We start from the raw sequence: 18,098 nt of genomic DNA, 5'->3' as shown, positions 1-18,098 counted from the left end.
CACGTTGATACTATTTTCAGGGTTTTATTTTTTATTCTGACTTATTAAAATTACGGTGATACTATTCACACAGTTCGGTTTTAATGTTGTTATTTTATATTACGTCTATAGCCTACTGTTTTTGAGTTACAGTTGTTCTATTCTCTGAGTGTGTTTAATTTTGACTGTAATGTTTTGTTATTATCCTTACGCTGTTCTTGGAATTGCATAACTTCGACTGGAATGTTTTGTTATAATATTTACGCTGTTCTTGGAGTGCGGTTAATTTTAATTGGAACGTTTTATTATTATGATTACACTAGTGTTGGTTTTCAATATAATTGTGGTAATTTCGGCATATTTCCGTACGCATATCCATCGCATTAACACAGAATCTGATCTACATATACGTGAAATATTTTAGGTGTGCGTGTTTGTTTATATCGTATGGTTGAAAGTCGGCAACACTGTGTGAGTAATGTCAGGGCCTGACAGCCAGCGGCTCGACTGTATTAATAGTAGATAGATGTAAGCTCGAAGGATTTACTTCCGATAACCTGGCTAGGAATGGAACCCAGCCTCACGAACTAGCTCATAGTAAATATCAAGCAAATGCTAGGACTGTATCGATTATTATTTTCGTCTCTGCAGCGTAGTAGTTAATGTGAATATCTATTATCGCTAACCCCGACGCACTAAAGTGCAGAGACCCTTCTGGATCAAACAGTCAATACTGATCTGCAGTTAGAGCAGTCGCCCAGGTGGCAGATTCCCTATCTGTTGTTTTCCTAGCTTTTTCTTAAATGTTTTCAAATGAACTGGAAGTTTATTGAACATCTCCCTTGGTAAGTTATTCCAATTCCTAACTCCTCTTCCTATAAATGAATATTTGCCCCAATTTGTCCTCTTGAATTCCAACTTTATCTTCATATTGTGATCTTTTCTACTTTTAAAGATGCCACTCAAACTTATTCGTCTACTAATGTCATTCCACGCCATATCTCCGCTGACAGTTCTGAACATAGCACTTAGTGGAGCAGATCGTCTTCTTTCTCGCAATTTTTCCCAGCCCAAACTTTGCAACATTTTTGTAACGCTATTCTTTTGTCGGAAATCACCCGGAACAAATCGAGGTACTTTTCTTTGGACTTTTTCCAGTTCTTGAATCAGGTAATCCTGGTGAGGGTCCCATACAATGGGTCTTACCAGAGACTTATAAGCCCCTCCTTTACATCCTTACTACAACCCCTAAACACCCTCATAACCATGTGCAGAGATCTGTACCCTTTATTTACAATCCCATTTATGTGATTACCCCAATGAAGATCTCTCCTTATATTAACACCTAGATACTTACAATGATCCCCAAAAGGAACTTTCACCCCATCAACGCAGTAATTAAAACTCAGATGCCCTTTAGTCGACACTTAGAACAGGTGCTTACTGTGAAAAACACTGAATGTTTTATTGTAACATTTTAAGCTTATAGATTTGAACCTTAGAGGCATTTAATTGTCTATTGTAATTTTAACATCACTAGAATCGAACACTATAGTAAAGAGATAGGGTCGCCTATTTCTGAGAATAAGATGAGGCATCTACATCTTTTGACTACACAATCACATAGCCATTACACAATAAAAAGCATTTTACATACTTAGCTTGCAAACGTGAGCTATTTACAACTACAGTCGTGTGCAACTAAAAATACGTTAGCATGTTGACTTAGCCACGGGGATGCCGAGGTGTAAATTACAAAGCACATTTTAAATATATATCCCTAACCGTGTAGTCAATTAGCTCGGTATAGGTGTATTGTAGTAACATTAGCACAAACACAGGTGTTTAGAACACCGAATGATTGATTGTAGCAGTTTTTACTCTACACAAATAGAACTGCAAATTATCTATCCGCAGCACACACAATAGCTTTCTGCTGTTTACATTCTTAAGACAATAATCACCACCGCTACTAATCAAAATATCCTGATCACTATTTAAACAGACTTGTTATTCAACGTTGTAGAAATAAACTGTATGTCAAATGCCTTGGTTGGTGGGATGTGTGGCTAGGATTCGAACCCGGCCCCCGCGAACTAGCCCATAGTAAAATACCAAGCAAGTGCTAGGACCGTATGCAACGTTGTAGAAATAAACTGTACTATGTCAAATGACTTGGTTGGTGGGCTGTGTGGCTTGGAGTCGAACCCGGCCCTATGGTAGGCAAAGTCCTCCGTGGTTTTACTCTACGTAAATAGAAGCTACGAATGATCTGTCCGCAGCACACACAATGGTTTCCTGTGGTTTTACATTCTTCAAACAATAATCACCACTGATACTATTCATGAGCAGTGGTCACTTTAGAGCTAGCGACAGTGGCATTCGATCCCACAATCTCCTGGATGAGGAGGATTTATCATGCTGACCACACAGATTACTTCGTAATCTGCAGGCCATCGGGGCTGAGCAGCAGTCGCTTGATAGGCAAAGTTCTCCACGGTTTCTCATTTTCTCTGTACGCAAATAGACGCTACGAATAATCTGTCTGCAACACACACAATGGCTTTCTGTGGTTTTGCATTCCTAAAACAACAATTACCACCACTACTACAAAATACCCTGATCGCTATTTAAACGAACGTGTTATTCGACGTTGTGGAAATAAACTATATATCAAATGGATTGGTTGGACGGCTGTGAGGCTGGTATCTCCTGGATGAGGATAAGGATTTATCATGCTGACCACACACATTACCTCGTAATCTGCTGGTCTTTGGGGCTGAGCAGTGGACACTTTGTAGACAAAGTCCTCCGTGGTTTTACATTTTCAGCAATTGATAAATTTCTAGAAAACCTAATAAAAACCTGTATAATAGGATGAAACCGTAACTAACCGTCGTATTTCTACTTGCAATCACATTTAGAAAACATCGTTGATAATAATAATAATAATAATAATAATAATAATAATAATAATAATAATAATATGGGATTTATGCTCCCACTAACTAATTACACGGTTATGGAAGACGTTAAGGGTCTAGATGTTTTCTCACACGGGAGTTCTTTTATGTGACGATACATCCATCTATCACAATCTTAAAGACATTAATAACTACCACTGCTATCACTCTGCACAGTTAAAACTTACGTACTGAAATTACACACACACACATACACATTATTTTCATTTATTAGCTTACCTGAGATTATCAATATATATATAAAATAATGTTTGTATGGTTTATGTATGTGTGTCTGTATGTAAATGACACATCACCTCCTAAACCACAGGAGCAAAATGAAAGAAATTTGGAACATTCATAACTTACTATCTGGAGACGAGCACTGTTGGGGTAAGCCATCCCTAGGACCCTTAGGGTGGGAGGTCAGGGGGCTTATATATATATAATTCGTAGAAGATACTGTCGAATACATAGTTTTCGGGTTCGCTGACATGAATAGTGATACGCCAGATTTTAAAAAGTCCGAGTCAGCCCCCTTCGTGAAGGGGGGCAAGGGGAGAGTGGTATATAAAAAATCGATAATAGCGTCGAATCCATTGATTTCCGGGTCGCTGAGATGAATAGTAATACTCCGGAAATGTTTAAAGTCCAAATTCAGCCCCCTTTGGATTGGGGTGTCCGAGGGTGTGTGATATACAAAAATGATCCAAAATAGTGACGAATCTATAGATTTCGCGGTCGTTGAGGTGAATAGTGACATTCCGGAAATTTTTAAGTCCAACTTCAGCCCCCTTTGGAGTGGGGGCAGAGGTGTTAGTGATATATGAAAATAATCGAAAATAGTTCGAATCCATGCATTTCGGGGTTGCGAAGATGGATAGTGTCACTCAGGATATTTTTAAAGTACATGTTCGGCCCGTTTTTGGGTGGGAGGCGTACACATATTATCTAATATCTGGAAAATAAACTGTGGGGTCAAGACGCTCCTACAATTCCTAGGGAAGGGGGTTAAATGTAATCTATATTAATAAATGGAAGTCGGTTTGGAATGATCCATATTCGTAGTATACTGTACTGTATACTGTATATATGTTAAGGTATACAAATTAACATGAATGTGACTTAATGAGGCACTTCCAGGCATTCTAGAAACTTAAAACTTGGACTTTAGGATCTCTAGAAAAATAGAAAATTTTCAAAATACCCTGAGGGCTTCGCTATGAGTCTCAAATTTGGGGCTCAGCATAAGAACGCAGTACGGTATTTTTATCCCAAACGATAACCTATAGGTTACATAGGCTTAAAAGTTTCCTGAAAGTCCTAATTTTTAATCCCCTCCTCCATATCGGTATGGCGGCATAATATGCCAGACGAGCTAGAAAAATGGAATTTAGCAAAAGTATACTGTAGCTTTTAGCCTGTAATCGACGGAAAAATGACGGGATGTTTAAAATGTTAATTTTTACCCCCGAAAAATATCGAAATATGGAGGCAACTTTAAGACGGTGCAGACCTTCCAATTGAGGTATTTGGTGGCTAAACGGTAAGTCGTATCATAAAACGGATGGCACATTCTCCGTTCGATTTGGAGTGATCTACAAGTTTGGCCCTATGATTTTTTGTTGTATCTTGTATTTTAGTTTTTGTGAAATCCAAAATTATGTAAACACGGGGTCATCCAATAAGTTACTATGACGTCAGAACAATTAAAAAATTAAAATGAAGCATAATGCCTGTACACAAATAATTCATTAGAGAATAATTCTTCCCTGTACATATTCCAAAACCAAAAAACACCGAAAAAACCTATTAGTTACCTACATATACATCGAGCAGCAGCGTCCTCCGCACTTATAAGTTAAATTTGGCTCTATTTCTGGATTGTTCTTATTTTTTCACTTTTACACGTATAATTGGTAGTTTGATTCATTTTGTCCGAAAGATAGGATCATCAACTTCTCTGTGAACTTTGGCCCACGTAGTAGCTATATGTGCACCAAATTCTATATTTTGTACCTGTTACATGTGTGTCTGAAAAGTAATTCACTGTGAGAAAACATTGCCAAAATTTCACCGTATTCAACCTTTCTAACTCAATCTTACCCATAAATAAATGAGATACGAGAACATATCATAGGACCAGCTATTTAGACCGTTATATATGGCGTCTTATCGTAGGCCTACAATACTCTTGTTGATATGAATTACTTTTAAAGCAGTTAGTCTTCAAATGAAGGTAGAAATGCACGTACTTCCGTATGTCGATATATATTTATTCACTGAAGTCGATTTGTAGCGTTCCAGAAAGGGTTTGCGTGCCTTTGTAATTAGTACTTTACAAATGGATAATGACTCTCAGCAGGAAGGCGTCTGTTATTGTAATCAGTACCACCCCCCACATCGACTTTAACTGGCAGTATAAATGGGGTCTTTCTCCAACTCCTGCGTACCATTATAATAAATATTTTCCTTATCGATTTGACTGGCAGAAGGCTAGGGAACATGCAATTTTTTTAAAACTCCTTTACCCGATTGTGTTTGGTAGTAGGCTATGGTGCTCGCCATTATAAACAAATTTACCCATCTAAAATGTGCTTGACGTTAGGTATAGTGGCCTGCTATTATAATGGAAATTCACCAACTCGGTGTGAGTGGCAGTAAGCTGACTGGCATTAGGAAAGGGGGCCTATCATTATATTGATAACAGCACAACTCAATTTTGACTGGTTGTAGGGAAGGTGCCTGCCATTATAATAAAAGCTCCTCGATTGTTATCTGTCTGGATCTAGGAAATGGGGCCTGCCATTGAAACAAAAACTCCCCTAATATATATTTTGACCACGCAGCAGGCAATGGGGCCTAGCATTATAACGAAAATTCCCAAGTCGATTGCGAATGGCAGTAGCTAAGTTGATCTGCCGTTATCGTCACAACTCCGCAACTCGCTCTTTACATTAGAAGCAACGTATGTGGACCTCCCTATGCTGTTTCTCGGATAATACTCAGAGACATGGAATTAAAAAAAAATGTTATTCACCGCATGTACAGTAATTTACTTAGATATCCGTACAAATACAGAATACCGTAGCGAAGCCCGGGTACATTTGCTAGTTTACATATAAAAAATAAAGGGAATTGTTCACGTTTAACCCGCGAGGACAGGCGTATGGGTGTTTTTGACCCGAGACTGAAATATTAGCCTATAATTCTGATTTGGTCACCCCCCGTTTCCTGTCGTCTTCAGTACCTTTCTATCTGACCTTGAACTAAATCCTGAGAAAGTTCACATGTTGTAACTTTGCCATCGCCCGAGTTATTATTGTGTTACTCTCTGGTGGGTCAGGTTTACCCTAGACGCCAGCCTTCAAGTGACTGTTCGGTCGAGCGAGTGCTTATCTTGATAGCTGTGTCATCAGATTGCAATTAGGGACAAGAAATTTAAAATGACTAATTGACAAAGTATATAAAGAAGATGAAGAGGAGGCAGGAATCGGTGGACAGGCAAGTGAAAGTGAAGATGACTGTGTGTCACAAAGTGAGCTTAGCAAAAGATTTTTGCTGAACAATCATCGGCTTACTTTAGTCAGAACGATACATAAGAATAAAAAAGAAATTCCTCCTAGTTTTTACAACACAAAAACCGACCACAGTATTCAAGTAAAATTGCATTTGATAATCAAGGGACTCTGGTACCTATCACACGTTCCGAGGAAAGGAAAGACCGTGCTGCTCCTATCAATAATGTACCGTGATGCAGCAATTGATGGAGAAACCAGAGACAAACATAAGCCGGAGATTAAAACATTTTACAACTGCACAAAGTCTGGCGTTGATGTTGTTGACGAGCTTTGTGCAACATTGTACGTGATAGTAACCGCTAGCCACCAACGGTATTTTATGCCGAGCTGAATGTAGCTGGCATAAATAGTCTCATTGTCTATCAATCAAAGAGACATGATAAGGTAGATGGGCAACCTTTTCTCAAGCAACTGTCTCAGGAAATGGTCCACGAACACATAAAAAGCCCAGCCGTAATGGAGAAACTTCTTCGTACACTGAGGTCGAAGATGGCTGGATATGTAGGCGTTGAAACTCCTATTACAGGACCTCCAGCTACGAAACGCCGAACAAGATGTGGGTATTGCCCTTCCATTGCTGACAGGAAGGTGAAAACTGAGTGCAACAATTGTGAAATAATGATTTGTGGTCAACACACCACTCCCATGCGTCTCCAGTGTGCGAGTATCGCTACCAGCCAGTGTGAATAAAAGGCACATTTTGGACAACCGTGAATTCTTGAAGAATACTGCTAATGATTTGTGAGTGATTGAAAACGTTTATTGAGACTTGTGATATATATTAATGTGATTATTTATTTGAACTGTTGATCCTATGTGACTAAAATTTAAGATAAATACTTCCCTGCTGATATTAAGGCCTATTTTATTATTCATCAAATTATTGTAAATATTTTGGATCTTATATTAAATACATTTAAAAAATAACAATTAAACGATATAGAACATTTCATTATAATAGTTCAGATGCAAATGGCCAAAAATAGATTTCATAAATCCGGGTCAAATACACCCATACGCCAGTCCTCAAAGGTTAAAATTGATTTGCATTCAACGCATAAGGAGAGTGCTCTCTGCTCTTAGCACAATGTTCATTAGGAAGGGCCTAGTCCCGCTGCGACAGTGTGCTTGGTAATACTACACTTTGACACGGACATATGTCAGCAAAATATTCCCAAGGACGAACACGTGTGTGCTTCCACATACCGCACTCTTTCTATATAGTACTGAGACTTATAATCTGTGATATGATTTAAAATATTACATTTTTCCTATCTTGGGCGCAAAGTCTGCCTTTACCATTATAAGACTTTACCGTGTCGGTGCAACAATAATCCGGGCTATGCGACATAAATAATCCATTCCATTACTGTTATTTTGACACACATCACAAAAACTATGATTTTAGTAGCATATGCCTTTTAAACTTGAAGATCGATACCCAGGCTGCATCTCCCGGATGCTAGCTTAGGCGGCAGTGCACCGGCCTCTGATCGCTGGAATACCACTAGAGAGAATGCCCAGTACCACGCTCTCACCTGCTATACAGAACAGAGGGTATGTCGAAGGTTAGGAAACAGCATTAATAAACTCTATTATAGATTTGCCTACAGTATCAAGTAATTTTTGATGCAAAACTGGACAAGAGAGCCCGCCATCTCCCGGATGCAAGGTTACAGCTTGGCGCTCGTAACCGCAGCTGCTGCAACTTTCTGGCCGAGTTGAATACACATGTCAAGGATATACGGTAAAAATGCGTGGGAACCATCGTACACGAAATTAACCAATTAGTTAATTACGCCCTTTAAAGAAGCAGGAAAAATCAGCGAACAACACCAGAAGGCAATGATTCATAGCGTGATATTTCCTCCCTCAAGATTAGGTCCCCCTTATGTTGGGTGGCGTTCTTGTAGAAAAATTTCTCCGGAAGATTAAAATCAATCAAATTGTGTTCTTCTACCCTATTTGCCAGTAGCGAATTAGTCAAGTCAGTAACTCAAAAGCACAGGAGAAACAAAACATCCTATGACATGCGTTTTCTGTTTTGTAACCACCAGTGTCATTTCAACATTTTATACATAGTTAAGTATTTGCTGTATAAATTAAACTCAGTTTTTTAATTGTAATGGTATTGAATCGAAGAATGCCTCCTCCCATTATGAGGGGCTAAGTTCAGAGGTGGCTGGCATGTAAAATGAAGTCACGATAATGCCACGCAAAGCGGCATAATTACATATCTGTTCAATTCAAATATTATGTTTCTGTATTTAGAGATATAAATGCTTCTCCTTTAAGTTAATTAATTAACAAATCATAACATCGCGTTTATAATTTGGGGTGTGTAGAGTTAAGTATGTTGCGATGACGATGATATGTCTTGTCGTTATTTCATTGTGGAGGTGATTTGTCTGTTATTTATGTCAGCGCGCGAGACTTTAAACTGTGTTAAAATGTCTTTTTTAAGAGGTGAAGTAAATATTCTATGAAAATCAATGAATTAATGTTCGGGTCGGTAAAGGTTATAATGATAACGATAAAACATAATAACAATTGTAAGTGTGATAAAGGAAAATAAAAACGTATTATTTTTAATATTAATAACAATATTCCCGTCAGTATTAAAATGAGATAATAATAATTGTACCGGGCGATACACCTCCACGCCGCTAGTTCAAATATTGCGCCAATTGAAACTCCTCTACAGGAGAAAGTCTGAACTTTAAAAAACTGTATCAAGTCACTGTTTCTCCGAAGATGGCTCTGTGTAAATTTTGATGTGTTTTTGTTTGTCATTGATCAAGAGATGTGGACGTTCTCTACCAGATGTCTCTACAAAAACTATGGTAATACACTCTGGTGCAATGGAATGAACTTTCTTGAAGAAATTTTGTATTCATAAGTTTTGTCTTTACTAAATTTTGTTCTGTCATTTGTGGACTGGCAATATAAATCCTTTCTTTCCGCCTATATTGAATGTAGCCAATCAGGAATTTCTGTAATTAATTTTCCACCAATTAAGTGTTTCTTCCTCGTCTTGTGTATTAGTTTTTGCTGTTATCCAATAAAAGATTGTGGGCGGGTTGTTATCATTCATGACAGGTCTCCAACTTTCCATGAGGGTATAAAAACTGCTGATTTTCTTGTCTCCTGGCCACTTCAGTAACATCTTTCTTAGTGTTTGGATATATAGCAGGGGGCGGGAAGCGCCTCTTTCTTCGGACAACGGATCTCCAACAAGGTAATGGCCTTTTAACATCTGTATTCCTTGCTAGCTCAGCAGTTTAACTCTCGGGGAGGGTTCAAAACCTTTAATATGTAACCAATTCCTTTAAAATATAAATTACTTTCCAGTATATGTAAAAACTTCAAATCCCTTTTCAATAAAGCAGGGATAGAGAGTGCTTCACCCTCTCGAGCTCCTTTTCATTTTGAAATCGAGGTGACTACGTTTTCATAACAGTTTCGTCTCTTCCTTAATGTATTAAAGTTTTTTCATACGAGCCACCTCCCTAGCTTGGGATTAGCCACTGTATATCGGCCTAGAGCCACTTAGGTTTTAATATTGTATATTTAGGAGTGCAAGTTCACGCCTCCAGTCCTTTCTGTACTTTGGGCCATTAACTTAACCTGATGTTTTGTTTTCTTCATGCGAAGGCCCTGTAGGTTGGGTATTAAATACCCCTATTTCTTTGTATGCCTTGATGGCAGTTTGGATAAGAGTCTGTTATTGCCTTTATAGGCTTGAAAGATCGAGAGCGGGTCAGCTCTTTATGGTGTTGTGGTAAAGGTGCCTTAGAGAAGCTTGAGGTTAATAGTTGGGAGCAAGTGCTCCTTGTATGAAGGGGTTTTCTGCCCCTGGGATCTGATCTGTAACCTGGCAAGGTTGAGCTGGCAGCTCGAGGAATATAAAATGGGGCTCGAAGCCCAAATCTTATAACGAACTGCAATTTGTAATTGCTTTATTTGTTGATCTGCTACTTGGTACCTGTTAATACTCTGTTATTTGTTAAGTTTTGAAAATATAACCTTTGTTAAAGTTTTAAATTAACTTTAATTTTGTAGTTGAGACCTATTCCAGCCCGCACCTTCTTTCACCTCTAACTACCACGGATAATCTCCGTAACAATAATAAGAATGTGTTCAGCATTTAGGTAAGCGAAATTTGCGGTTTATATCGAAGTACAGTGAAGTATGTTGAAGTTTGGCATTTTTAAGAAATTAAAATTTTGGATCACCGTGTATTTGCGATATATATAAAATTACGACATGCTATTTTGCTCTTGAGGTTTGGAAAATTTTTGGGAAGTTAATTTTGAGATCATTATAAAGTTGTCTGGTAATAGGATCGATGGAATCAAAAAGTTTCAGGCAAGAAGAGTATAGGTTGTAACGGAAATGTAATATTATTAGAATAATTATGAATATGTTAAAGGCAGAGTAAGCCTGTATTTTATGAGTGATGTAGAATAAACAGGACGCCGAGAATAAGAGGCCCTGTAATTCGATCGAGAGGAATTTTTGTGACACGATGCATAAGTCGATGTGTAATATTTCTGAGGCAGGATGTATAAGAGGAGTGATGTCCTGTAGCAATCCAGAACGAGTGAAGAATGTAAGGGTTGTCAATCCCAAGTGAGGGCGTTGTTCTCCCATGATTACTATTTTATGTAAGACCGTAGGTAATGACAGTTAAGTCTAGGTAACGATTCCATTTGATAACAGCGAAGTGCATTTTGTGATAACCTACCTCAAGAACAAAATACATTCTGACACACGGTCTAGATAATACTTAATTATTGTAAATTGAATTCTATTCTGTATCTTTACGAGACGAAAGAATCGCTGCCTGGAAACATTGCTGTTGCGAAAATGAATTCTATTACAATGAGAGTTTAGCCCGCGTAGGTTGATGAGAATTTACCTCACTGGATAGTTCACGATAACACACCTTTGGAGTGTTGACATGGCAGGTCAGTCGGGGCCTAACACTGGAGTTATGCCATGAATATCGTGATGGTTTTGATTATTGTTTTCAGTGATATTACGTAATACCAAACGAGATTTGAGTTAATTAATATTTAGCGAACTTCAGCACATAGATTAAACTATTCGAACATGTTTAGTTTCTATTTCACGATTCATCTCAGGAAATAGACACAGTAATATTTCGAGATTCGAGTTCATTTTTGTAGCGAATTTCGTTTCATGTTTTAGAGTTTCAACGGGATCATATTTAAATATCCGGATATTGTGTTTAAGTTTAGATTTCACCTGGCAGAATGAGTGATGTGTAGATACCATAACGTTGGCTCAATGATAGATTTAAGATATCGCGTTTTTATAATTATCGTTAAGGATGAGTAGACACTGTAACGTTGACTCAACCAAAGGATTAGGACGCCGTCTGTGTATAGTCAAGCCATAGGTTAGGCATGTTTGCGAATCGACTTGAACGTTGTCAGTGTTTGCTGTAGTGGATACGAATGTGGAAGATACTAGCAGATATTAGGCCATGTTTCGGCATACATTTTTTTACTAACCGGAAGGTGCTCCTATAATAGCGTTGCATCAGTAGCGGCATGAATGTAAGTGTTGTCCCACGTTGAAACCTGGCTAATGGAGACTCATCCCTACTGCTTAGGCGCGTGTGTTCAAGTTCGATGAACTTTCGTTTCTATTTCTTCCTATTTCTTGTTCGGGTGACCGGTATATTATGATAATGCCGTGTGTTGACTCTTAGTGAATTTTGTAGGATTTATACTAAGAATGCGGTTTCGATTGGTTAGCTGTTGGTATGTTTTATTTTCATTTTTCGTTATTCGCATTATTTATGTGAGGACGATCTGCCAATCATATGTAGTTTGGTTTAATGGGACAAGTGTAGGTAGACAGATTTGTAATTGTAGTCGTAGTTATAGAAAATTGGAAAGACTTCCTGTTGTTTCTTTTATATTGTGGACATGTATTTTAACGAATTTAACGACGTAACAGTTTTATAAGGTGGTCGAGTAAGAACTTTTCAAGTGATTCATCACTTTTCTTCAACTTCAGTGTTTCGTGTTTCTTCTAAACGCATAATGATTTACTGTTTCCCTGCATTTCGCAGTTATGTTCCTTTAGAACAATGTAACGTAAGATCCCCTCGGATCAAGTGTTCTTGGTTCCTTCTGAACATCTGTTTGTGCTGATGCACGTTTCAGCATCGAGATTCCTTGGTAACTTAAGGGTGTCACGAAATGACAATATCGTGTTGTGAACACCATGCTTTCGAGTAATATTTCGCAACCTTTCCAAAGCAAATGGTAGTCGATTTGGTTCGATTAAGGATCCATTCGGGGGATGTTCCGGTATCCGATAGGATAGTCGACTGGTGGATAAACTTAATTAAATGTAAATCTGGAATTCTACTTGTTGAAGGTCAGATTTTCCACGGATCGTGTGGGTTAACTCTCAGTTATCGTTTGAATCAGTGTTGCCCGGTCTTCTATTCTTTTTCTGGTTTTTGCTGTGCACGGATCTAACACTGCGTTTTTATTCTTTGGAAGACAATTATATAAGCAGTTCCACCACACACGTTATGCATTTTGACTGCGTTATAACATGTTGTGACAAATTTAACTGACTTTTCTAGCCTATTTAATAAACAAATATTCGTGATTGCATTGAATAAATATTTTAATAAGCACATGTTTGCTCCTCATTTGAAGGAGTTTTGCTCTCATCTGAACTCTATCGACTGGTCAATCAACTGACAGAAAGAACTCGTAACGACCCCAAGATCCGAGAGTAAGACATTCTTCTACCGGAGCAGCCGAGGCAGACGACCAACGATGGAACGGTAAGTTCAAGGGTCCAGTTTGTGGAAGGTTTGTTCTCAGGTACAATGTCAGGGATAATTGATGATTGACTGTGGTACTTTCATCTATAAGGAGGGCGAATTTACTATCCTCACCTATTGTCATGTTTACTACCTTGTTGATCATCTTTGTTTCGATATGAGAAGTAATAATTATACGTGCGTTACTTGAACGAACAATGCGGCTCATAATAACGCCATTTAAGTTAAAAATCGCGGAAGGTTTGATTTTTGATCTACCTACATTATATGCTGCTCGAAATGTATTGACACTTACTTCCTGATTTTTCGAAATCCTAACTTATGCTAATCCCAAAACGTGCAGTTTTTCTGTTTTTAATATTTTAACTGTATCCTGATTAGCCAAACTCTCTTTGTTTAAAGGACTTCTTGCGGCGAAATAAAATCGCTGAGGTTTATTTTCAACATTACTGTTGGCGTTGCACAAATAGACACTGAAACGCAACGCTGTGAGTTGTTCATCCATTGTGACATGCTTTCATTTCCCAAATCACCCAACACTTTACAAGTTTCGAAGTCAAGTTTCTTATTTTTACCACCACCTACTCATACTTATTGCAAAATTTCTGTTTTATTGTCCAAATCACTGGATTAGTGTTACACGCGGTTGTGAATTCATTGCTGTGATTTCTTACATTATCACTAGACGACAAGTCCGGAATTCCCTCGTCACTCTTTACGATTGTGTCATTTACTTTTAGCTTTTCCGATGTCTGGGGAGAGTGAAAAAATGTTTCTTATTTCCTTCATCTTGAAAATTAAGGACTACCAAACACGAATTGAACATACAAGCAATTAAAATATAGAGGATTTATTTTCCAACGACGTTCAGTATGTAAATACCGGCTTTGATCGGAACATCACTTCTGGTCAGTTGTTCAGTTTCCTCGCACTATTTAATACCTGCTTTAAAGGTACGTCATTAACCGATTTAATATCTATTCAAGAAAGGTACATTGCTTTTGATCGTCAACCACAGAACCATAAACCACACACATAAATGCAATTAAAGGCACCGATATTACGATAGAAATAGCCAGCAATCGTAATTATATTAACTCTCATACCGAACATTCAACACTAAAATCCCCATTTTCATGTAACAGTGTAAATTTTCCTCCAGACTTAAGGATTTGGCAGCGATTACAAATCTATTTTCATGTGACGTATTTATTTGATTATAAGCCATGTTTTACAGCTGTATTCAAAGCCAAACAAGATCGCATCGGATCACGCTCGAAAGTGGTTGGTTCTGCCACTTCTTCCTAGATTCGCACTGTTCGTAACTCTCACGGGAGTTAACGTATTGTACAGCTAACAATTTTCAGAAAGAGTTTGAAGAAACGCAATAGCCTTAAAACGAGGTTAAATTTTTAACACGGTGTTAACTAATAACTTGTATATATATTTAACAAGTGTTCGTGAAACCGAATCTGAATCTGTGTGATGGCGAAAACTTACTTATGGCGGCATATGGAGTTAGTTTTATGAACGTTTTTTATAAATTCTCGTTCAAGGGTGTCTTCAACTTCACCGGCCGTGTTAGTGATACCATTTCTAAACGGAGGGGCAATTTTATGAACAAATAAAAAATGTAGGTCGGCTTACGATAAGGTAACTGCCGTACAGTCTGCATAAGTTGAAATGGTGCGTGTAACCCTATGTTCCTCTGAAAAGAATGTCCCGATTATCCTCATCATCATCTTCTTCATCACCTTACAAAGGACTAAGTTGTATTTTTCTTTCAGGCTTATATGTTCGTTGCGGCAAATGATGGTTTAGTTCAGTCAGGTCATCGATGTGCAGCTACGATTATAAGTGAGAGATGGGTTCTCACAGCCGGCCATTGCGTAGAAGGGTAAGTTATTTCATATTTCAACTTAAAATATCAAGGGATAATCCTAAAAATCTCCAGGTTATATATGACTAGGTTACGTGCCGTCATTGACGGGTAGTACTTGTACAATTTCAGCAGTAATGTCATCTAGCGGGTTTGAGGGGCAACCGAAGAGACAGCGTACTTTTAATTTCGCCTAGTTTTAGGGACATACAACGTTGCAGGTCATCCCACTTTGTTCTCTCCCGCTCAGCGACATCATGGCTGCGCTTCAAACGCTCCCTTTTACGATTCCTTTTCCTTCATTCTTCGAGTGATGCTACCTTTCTGCACTTCCCCTCGTTTCTATAGTTTTCTTCCTTATCTTCCTGAGCAATAAAGCTTGGCAACCCAGTTTCCAGCTTTCAAAACACCATCACCAACATCGTCAGTTAGTTCCTTATTATCAGCTCAACAATGAAGTAGACCAAATTACATTAAACGACATTATTTACTGAATACTATTTTAAATTGACAATTGCTATCAATTAAACTATTATTACTGAGTATAATTCTCTTAATTTCCTCGTTAACAACTGGCGACTCAAATGTTACGCAGTGCCATTAAGCAGATTTATGACTGTCTACAGTCGCCTTTACTGTGACCAATAGCATGCTTGATTTGTCAGTGACAGTCCACGTGGAGTACCGGTACTTCAAAAGCGTGCCGGTCCTGTCGCCGGCTCGCTTGTCAGGTCTCCAGTGTTGCACAGCTTCTTACAGTTCTGTCCAGTCTCGCTACTCGCTCTGAGTGGCTATAGAGTTACCAGGTGTATGCGTAAGTTTTCGCCGGTTGTTGTGGTAAAGAAAACATGTAATTTGCAAGGGAAATTCAATTTTTTGTATATTCAAAATATTGGGCATCGGCTTCTACAAATTTCGCCCACCTTTCAGGTAACTTATGAATACCATGCCAAAAAAAAAAGCTTGTCTTTAGCGGTAAAATATTCGTCGAGTCATTTCCAACTTCCTCGAAATAGCTGAAGTGCTGCTCTGCGAGCGCGTGCCCATTGATGCGAAGAAGTGATAGATGGCGCCATGTCGGGGTAGTACGGCGGGTGGGTAAGAATGTCCCATCCAAGCGATTTCAAGGTATTTTTCACTGGTTTTGCTGTGAGACGGTGCATTGTCGTGCAACAAAATCACTTTGCAATGTTTTCTGTCCCACTCCGGTCATCCTTCGATCAATACGTGATTTAAATTAATCATTTCTTGGCGTTAGCGTTGTGCATTAACGGTTTCGCCAGGTTTCAAGAGTCGTCGGACTTTAAGTGGTCTACCAGAGCGTGCACTGTCTTTCACATTGAAATCACCAAATTTAAATTGTCGAAGCCATGTTTCACATGTTCTAATCGATGGAGCGTGTTTACCATACGTTTCTACCAGGAAACGATTACTTTCTACAGCCTTTTTCTTTTGATTAAATAAGAAAAAGCAATGCATGCCACAGATGCTCTTTTTCAGGCACAAACGTCGTCATGATCACTGAACGATACAACACAGACGCTAGTGTCCGGCGGACTCAACTTGTGTGTGTTGATAGCTTAACGTCAGACGAACAAACTAACATATGTGTCAAATTCATACGTTACGTACTGTTCGCTGGCGGCATCTCTTTGTGAAATCGGAAAAGACTTAACCATACATCAGGTAAAACGCTATGCTTTACGTGATTACCTACCTCAGTTCATGTTATTGTGAGTTGTGTTGACCTGTTCCATTTTTAGTGATATGGAGACCTTGAGAGGGTTATAGGGTCAGTAGAATACCTTCACCTGACCATAATAATGAGGTATGTGCAGTGTTCCCTGGAGAGTTGATGACGCTGTGTCTCGAGTTGGGGAATTCCTTATACGCCGCAGGTAAGGAATGTGAACACAGCCGGCCAGCTAGGCTTCAAAAGCCTGCCCGCCGTTAAAGAGGAAATTGCAAGAACTATAGATGGTGCCCTAGCCTCGACGACGAGGAACGTTGTAGGAGAGTCCCCAGACAACTCCCTGTCTACAAGCGCCACAGATGCCCTAGAAGTGCTGGTTCTTTGCCCCAGTGCGCGAGCACCTTCACATTAACGAATTCAGCTGTAGGCGTTTTATGACTTACATTTCCTCGTATTTTACTATAACCACCTATGCGCGTTACATTTTGTATATTTAGCAAATATTCAACTTTACACTCTATCTGGTCATGAAGTTTTGGAAGTTATGATAATCGGGGATAGTTAGTATAATAATAGTTCCACGCAACACTTTAGCACTACGGATTCGTGAGCGGAGTTGTTCCTACGTCGGAAAATCTCGATTTCAACAAAAAATTGTAGGTGGCCTCATTATTTATCACGACATGACTGAAAACTGGAGCTAATTTCAATATATACTCTCATTCTTTGCCTTTTTAACCGCATATCAATCATTTGGATATCATTTAACGTTTCAAAGTTATGGAGCTTATCTTACTATACTTTCCCGTTTGACGCTCGGGCCAAAGTACAGAACGAAACGAGGGACATACTCTGCCACAAAATGTGGAGTCATTCCAGCATACATTCCTGTTTTGTAGTTATCTTGTTCTCTGGCACATATTTTCGTCATAGACATTTCCACATTTTTGTTATACAGTTATGCGCACTCTCATGGTCAACAAATATGGTAGACAAATCCCTAATATCCTTCATGTATTTTAATACTAATTGTCTAACTTTCTTCACTAATTTCCACTCCTTGTCTCAATCTCTGCTCAACCACTCTCTCCCGTACCTATATAGGTTTAACTCGTCTGTAATTGCCACAATCTCGAATCATTTCCTTTCTCTTAAAGAGAAGAAT

General features: G+C 38.6%; 1 protein-coding gene across 1 annotated transcript in view; it reads left to right on the top strand.

The window, feature by feature from the left end:
* Positions 1-18,098, top strand: part of LOC136866199 (brachyurin) — an 88,484-nt gene that overhangs the window by 17,010 nt on the left and 53,376 nt on the right. The window contains exon 3 of the mRNA XM_067142945.2: positions 15,149-15,258. Within this exon, the coding sequence (XP_066999046.2) occupies positions 15,149-15,258 (110 nt within the window). The remainder of the gene's footprint in view (positions 1-15,148; positions 15,259-18,098) is intronic.

Source organism: Anabrus simplex, chromosome 3, assembly GCF_040414725.1.
Source record: "Anabrus simplex isolate iqAnaSimp1 chromosome 3, ASM4041472v1, whole genome shotgun sequence".
Classification (NCBI taxonomy): domain Eukaryota; kingdom Metazoa; phylum Arthropoda; class Insecta; order Orthoptera; family Tettigoniidae; genus Anabrus; species Anabrus simplex.
This window is presented reverse-complemented; position numbering and strand designations above follow the sequence as displayed.